This window comes from Wasmannia auropunctata, unplaced genomic scaffold, assembly GCF_000956235.1.
Source record: "Wasmannia auropunctata unplaced genomic scaffold, wasmannia.A_1.0 LD336095.1, whole genome shotgun sequence".
In the NCBI taxonomy this organism is placed as follows: Eukaryota; Metazoa; Arthropoda; class Insecta; order Hymenoptera; family Formicidae; genus Wasmannia; species Wasmannia auropunctata.
Window position 1 is genome coordinate 753320 of NW_012026795.1, and position 7443 is coordinate 760762.

Genomic DNA, 7443 nt, shown 5'->3' on the forward strand with positions numbered 1-7443 from the left:
ACGTGTGCTCTTCCGATCTCAATAAATGATCTAACTCAAATCATATATTTTTTGGCGTTATACAAAAAGGCTGATTATACAAAAGCGATATATACATTTAAAAACATAAAAAACAAAAAAAATGATACGGCGCCATATTAATTATTAATTGATAAATGTAAATGAAATAGATAAAATATCAACATACTGCCGAGAAAGCAGATTGCATCCGCAAGAGATTGCAATGTGACTTCGCCGTCACAAGTATATGCGCATTTGTGCGTAGCTTTTGAGTGCATCTTACATCCCTTTCTATTATGACCGATGTTTTCTTTATTAATGCTAGCGGGGGAAATTGTAGTTACAGGCTCCTGGCGATTTTCCACAAAAGGAAGTTGCTGCGTGATTTTTTCTTTACAAGGCAAACGAGCATTCTTCGTCGGTACGTGGAAGGCGTTTTTTGAATTCACGTTTAGTACACCATGTTTCGAAATTAGAAGATCAGTATTTGATTCCTTTGGAAATTCATTATCTTTATTTTTGTGAACATGAAAAGCCGGCATGTTCGCAGCTGATGCCAATTTTGGAATCGGTGGTACTACAGGCTGTGCTTTTTTTCTCATCTCCACTACATAATCTTCAGTATCGTCAATAAAGTCATGAAACCGTTTGTTTGGTTTCTTCTTTCTTCTGCCTTTTCCTTTTTCTTCTACGTCCGAAAGTAACGTCGAATTTGGATTTTTTGAAACTTTTATGAGCATTCTCATGCCCTTATTGTAGTTATCTGCAATCGCACGAATTTAAAATAATAGCATCAATATGTATAAATATATACGAGTATAAATACTCGTATTTTCCTTTATTATTGGCGGTTTGGGTCAAATAAATAATGTAAAGTATAATATTTAATTGAATAAGTTTAATATGTCGTTACGTTACAAGGATTAATATAAATTAATAAATATAAGTCGAGACGTTAGAAATTAAATTTTAAATTATACTTTGAATTATTCATTTGGCCAATCGAGGAAATCGCCAATAAAGGCGGAAATATTTATTAAATACGATTGAAAAAGTAGAGAGAAGATGGCATCAAAATATGTACAGTTGAAAAAAGATAAATTACATAAGAATAAGGATCCTGCAAAAACTTACCAATGCCGTTTTCAATAATTGTTATCGGAAAACAGTCCCATTTCGGATCTACTTCTCCACATATCTTTGCTAATTTTTCAATGCTGGATTTATGGTGATTCATGGGGTACCAGCAAAGTCTTTTTCCACTTGTAATCCATCTTGATGGGACAAGGTCGATAAATCCCTCGAGATCATGTTCCTCTAGTGCATCGAATTCAACAATAGCCCATATTTTTATTTCATCGCAAGGTTCTTTACAAGATGGCGATGTTTCTTTATGACTAACAACTAATGAGCTATCTTTTCCTGATTCTTTCGACTCCATCATTCGAAAGTTCTATTGAAATATAAATAATATAAATGTTAATATTTCTGAAATCTTACAATTCAGTATAAAGAATATATTAGCTAAAAATAATTTTCAAATGTATTTTATAATATTATCGTGATATATCCCAGATAGCCAAATGTGATAAAACTCTCTAAAAATAAGACAAAAAATATATTTTATTTAATACTGCATTATAATTTTCATTAAGAAAGTGCCAACAAGTATCATGCCATATGCAAAATATATGTTACTTTATCTAACATGTTACTTTACCTAACACTCATAATTTTCATGAATACACATCTTAGAACATTATATCGAGCCTTAAAGATGAAAAATAGGAAATGATAAGAAAAAGAAAGATGAGAAAGAGGATAATGAAAACAAAAATTATTACAATGCAGAACATGATATTATGAAATTAAAGCGTGTCACAATGTAAAATTGATGATACAATGTAGGCAGTTTTGTACGGCAACTGAACATATTTAATAGTAATCTGTGACAATGGCCATGCCTTCAGATTAGACAATTGCTTAACTTTGAATATTCCTACCCGAGAACTTTCAATAGGTACATTATAAAAGTCACGTTTGCTAACAAATTCCCTACCGATTACAACTGGAACCTGCAAATGATCAGAAAAAGCTACATTTGCAACTTGAATAATTACACCGTCGTCAGTACCACAGCAATTATCGGGAGCATTATTTGTTATTTTAAATAGAGGAAAAGCAGCACCACGATACTGGCGCCTGCAACCTGGTAGCACCGGACCGGCATTATGCGGAGAAAAAAGTTTAGGAAATACATAATCTTGTGGTCTTACTATTGGATTTTCGGACTCGAATGACATGATTTCTCCAAGTCTTCGGCCAATTTGCTCAAGTGGCCTGTTGCGTGCTCTAACTTTTCGTTTTATGCTTTGCATGTAATTTTCGAAGGGAAATGCAGATATTGTATCCAGACTGAAGTTAACTAATTTGTCGGCAAAATAGTCTGCATCGTCAGCTATATGTATGTTATTGTGAAAATTATGCGTAATAAAATTTTTATCATACAAAATTTCAGTCGATTGAACAAAATGTTTCAAAATATCTTTAGCAAATTGTCGAAGCTCCCGTTTTTTGCACAGATTTGGATTTAATAAAATTTTCATCGCACAATGAAATTCTAAAAAGTGAACATATTTTTGTTTACTTAGAATATTTTTTAGTACAACTGGGCCTACATATAGCATAAATAATCTGAATTCTGTCCCTTTCCACCGTAAAACAATGAACAGCTCTCTACACTTTCTTGCGAATTCTGCAGGAATGTGACATTGAAGCTCAACAAGATGGTTCGACAGCATTTCAATCTGAGCAGCAGAAAGTCTATGAGGAATTGATCCCTTGTACCACATATTCAATATCATCGTACGCATTACACCAAGACATTGTAAATGTAAATAATCGAGAATGAAATGATGTACAAAATCTAAACCTATAATATTGGTCAGTGGAGTGGCTCGACGGCGAAAATCATCATCTCTCCATTCTAGAAAATCCTCACAAGTGCGAGCTGGACATTCCAAATCAACGAAAATTCGTCGATTATCAGAGGTGACACCACGAACAGTGCACCTAGTACAGGAATTGAAACCTGTGTGCGATACCGTTCCCATTACATAACTCTTCGCTGGCGCGTCACAAACAAAATAAGTACCATCTAAAAATACAGTGTAATTCTCAAAATGGAGGCCATGCTCGATAAGATTATTAATTTCTTCAATAAAATCCTGCAAATACTTATTTATATCATAAGGTTTCTCTTTGCCATAATATATGCCTATGGGAAAAACTTTCTTACGCAATTCAGGTATTGATACTACACTGCATAAAATGGGATATACTTGAGCAGGCGAACTTTTAAATAGAGGTAATCCGTCTATGTTTACCAATAACTTAAAAGTGATTACATTTTTAAAATACTTAGGAGCAATTTTTAATAATTGTTTTTTCAATCCTATATGTATATAATATCCTGGTTCGACAATTTTCTTTTTCAATTTCACTTCTGTTTGAAGTAACGTTCGCGCACTTATGGGGAATCTGGGTTCTGATTCATCGGCAAAACACTCGTGATTCTCTTTCAAACCTGTTAACAAGTCAGAAATTGCTGCATGTGTTATATTGTGCTTTAAAGCCCAACCACGAAGAAATTTTAGAATCATCAATTTCGAGGAAACTGAATTTTCACTAGACTGGGAAGAGCTCGAAGAATTAGATAACGATTGCGGATCTTGGGGAAGTTCATCATGATTGATATTTTCATGTAAAATATCATCTTCATAATCATTATTACTCCAATATTCAAAATGAGAAAGTTCTGAATGTTCAGAAAACTCAGAATGTTCAGAATGTTCAGATCGTTCGGAAAGTTCAGAATGTTCAGGATTGTTGCATAGAAAACCCTCTGAATGTTGATAGTTAGAAAAATCAGGTAGCTCGATATCATGCCTGTCGATGGCATTGTCAATTGAAGAATCGGTTGAATTACATTCCTCATCTTCAATTCTCTTTCTTTTGGCCTTATTGGACAGCATATAAAATGGGACATCTTTTGGCATGATCTCCTTAGTAAAAACTGAAATTATAAGTGTATCAATGTACACAGGCAATAGGTTTATTTTCTATTGCTAAACTGGCTCCACTAGTTCTGAGTTTATCTTTCTTTTTGTAATATAAAGGAAAAAAGATAAATTGTAAACTAGTACAGGCAGTTCAAGCCAGTTCAGGAACAAAAAACAAATAAAATAATATTAGAGGAACAAATGCCTACCATAATTATTATTAAAAGGATATAGATTTATAGTCAAGTATTAATGCTTAGAAATCCCCAACGTCTAAAACTGATTATGATAACAAGAATTTTTTAGGTTAATTATTAAAAAGTGAATAATATTGAAATTAGAACTGTGACAATTTAAATCTTGGAGTGTAAGTTTGCCTTTAAAAATAATGAAATATAAAATTGCTAAATAAGTCACAGTTAATTAAAATCTACAACTACATTTACATTAAATTAAAAATTAAAAAGTAAACTTAAAATTTTTGATTAAATCCCATTTTCGTATGCAATAAATGAAATAAAGAAGAAATTATGCTTAAAAAATCAATAATCATTTTAATCGATCAACTTTAGGCGTATCTTGGAAATACAAAAATTATGCTTGTAAACACATTTCTTTGTTAATTTCCTTCAAAATTCCACATAATTCATTGGTGCACCAGATCTTCCTCATTCCATTTAGAAATATATTTGGAATTTAATTGGATTTTTGAAAAATTTTATTTACTTCAAAAACACTGAATGAAAACGATGTTCAAGTTAACAGCCACAAATAGCAACCGATCAGGTTGCCAAACCGATCAGGGAACCAAACAATACCTGGGGACAAAAATATTCTGCGCTATTAAAATGTTTGGAATCAATTAGAAACTTAATAATTAGAAATAATCACAACCGAATGCAGAAAACTGTTATAAACAATAATTAAGGTAATTTATTAAAACATTTTAAACAAACAAATTCTATGATCGATAGAACGCAGAAAATGGTCAAGTAAATAAATTTTTATATACACTCTTAAAACTGTGGACTTGAATTATAAAAAATTGAAAGAGCCGGGATGCGTTTGTTATTAAATATCAATTAAAAAATTGTTAACAATTTTTTAATTTGTCCATTTTTGTTAATAATTTTTTATTGTTAGTTAACAAACACGTTCCCTTCCAAAATTTATATAATTTGAAAATAATAATTTAAAATTAATAATTAATCATTAATTATAATAATTATTGATAATTAATTATTACAATTATTAATAATTATTGTAATAATTTATATTTTTAAGAAAATTACAGCGCGTGAGCACCCAAAATGAACGCAGCCTGCATGATTCGACGGAAGTAAAGTAACTATAACCTTAAAAAAAAAGTTTTTTACTGCAAAGCAACAATCAACTATAAATATATATAAATGAAAAATATTGATAGTACATCATATATGTATCAATATATATTGTATATATATATATATATACAATATATATTTTATTTATGGTTTTTGCTAATTAAGATATTAAGATAGAGTAGACGTTTTTCTTTATTTTTCTCACTGACGCTACTAATTAAAATTCTGTTAAATTATTCTGTAATTAAGGTTTATCCCATTATTAAATAAATGAATAAATAAATAATAAAGCATACTGTTGGCAGATTCTTGCAATAAACTTGTACGTAAATCTTATTGCGACAAAAAATGCTACACGATATAATTGTGTGACAGTGCCTTATTAATTGTTAAAGCAATTTTATCGCAAGACATTTGCAGCAAATAAGAGAAGTTTAAGTAGTCCCAGACGGCAGGTGTCTTCGGACACTTGAATTTCTCAGCGAATTTCTGAGCTAAAAACGTTTTAGATACCCCCATAAGGCTTATACTTTCTCTACGAGTAGTGCAAGTTTCTTGCAAAAAATCTGCCTCCAAATCTTTCAGAATGTACAACAATAAAGAGAATAAAGTGAGAATTATTCAACTTACTATTAGAACAAAGTATGTATAATACTTACAAATGACAGCAGAATGGAGAAATTCTTCAACTTTGTCACAACGCGTATATGCGAATGTCAGGCTAGGATTGCTCGGGGGGTCTTCGTAAATTTTCACTTATAACCGCTTTGTCACTTATTGGAACACGATAGCGTATATAATTTGAAGTTCTTAGTACTTCGACTTAATCGCTTTTTGTTGGGATAAAAAACACTTACCACGAAGGTTTTCGACTTTCTAATTATAAAGATCGAGCTTGGAATCGCATCAGCGATAAAAACATAGTTTCCACGTACAGAACGAAGAGATATGTCGCGAACGCAGTTAGCAACAGCATTGGCAGTGTATATGGTGCGACCATGCGACACACGTGCGAGAATATCGATTCAAATATCGATCGACATATGCGCACGACAAACTGATCAGCTATAATCGATAGTTTAATCAATTTTGTCTCGCGGTCGTATATAAAATCAATATCAACATGTACAATACATTTATAATATAAATATATATAATGAACAATTAAATGTAAAAAATGTTTTACATGAACGTTTTAATGTTTTACGAAATATTTATTTTTTATAATTACTAATTGACATTTATTTAATATTTACTTTACAATGAAAAATTTATTTCTTACATTAACATTTTATGTAAATTATATTTTTTTCTATTAGTTTTAGAATATTTAGAGATAGTTTTGATACTTTTAGAATAGAATTTTGATATTTATAAATATATGTATGAACTTATATTTAGTTTTTCAAAATATTGTTTTAAAAATGTCATTTATATTCTAAAACGTATGTATTTTTAAAAATTAAATGTAAAAAATGTATTACAAATTAATATATATATAACCGCGAGGCAGAATTTATGTTATATTTATATTACATAATGTAACTATTTATTAGTTATTTTTAATGTATTATTAATATTAAAGAAATGTAAAAATATATGTCACATAACGTTTTAATGTAATAATGATAATTACCTTATCTTTTACAAAATTTATTGTTTGTATTTATAAATATATATGTATATATAATTATTTTTAAATAAATATAGTTTTTAAAATGACATTTACATTAACAAAATTGTAAAAACATTTTTTTTACATTTGTTTCATATTTATTTCACATTTAATTCACATTTTTTTTACATTTATTAATAATTTACAAATGCATACATGAAAAACAGTTTATATATTGTTCCTCTTTTATATACATATATAATATGTATTTAATATTTATCATGAATCAGAATTAACTTCAGTACATATAAATCAATGCTCTATTAAAAATTTAAAATAAATGTATATAGCGTTGTAATAAAATAAAATTATTATAATTATAAATGTAATATGAACAATTTATAATTAAGTAGTGTTTCTTATA

At 29.5% G+C, this 7443-nt stretch overlaps 1 protein-coding gene across 8 annotated transcripts in view; it reads right to left on the reverse strand.

The window, feature by feature from the left end:
* Positions 1 to 6413, reverse strand: part of LOC105462611 — an 8326-nt gene extending 1913 nt beyond the window's left edge. The window contains exons 1-5 of one of the 8 annotated variants that reach the window (XR_976083.1): positions 6262 to 6413; positions 6064 to 6177; positions 4788 to 4879; positions 1721 to 4075; positions 1440 to 1453 (exon numbers count right to left, since the gene is read on the reverse strand). Coding sequence is in view for 3 of the 8 variants with exons in the window: in XM_011709317.1 (XP_011707619.1) it covers positions 188 to 763; positions 1135 to 1444 (886 nt within the window). In the remaining 5 variants the exon portion in view is untranslated. Of the gene's footprint in view, positions 1 to 187; positions 764 to 1134; positions 1454 to 1720; positions 4076 to 4270; positions 4514 to 4787; positions 4880 to 6063 lie in introns of those variants that run through there. The other 7 variants (XM_011709317.1, XR_976081.1, XM_011709318.1 and 4 more) reach the window with 7 other exon arrangements.
* Positions 6414 to 7443: the final 1030 nt, after the last annotated feature.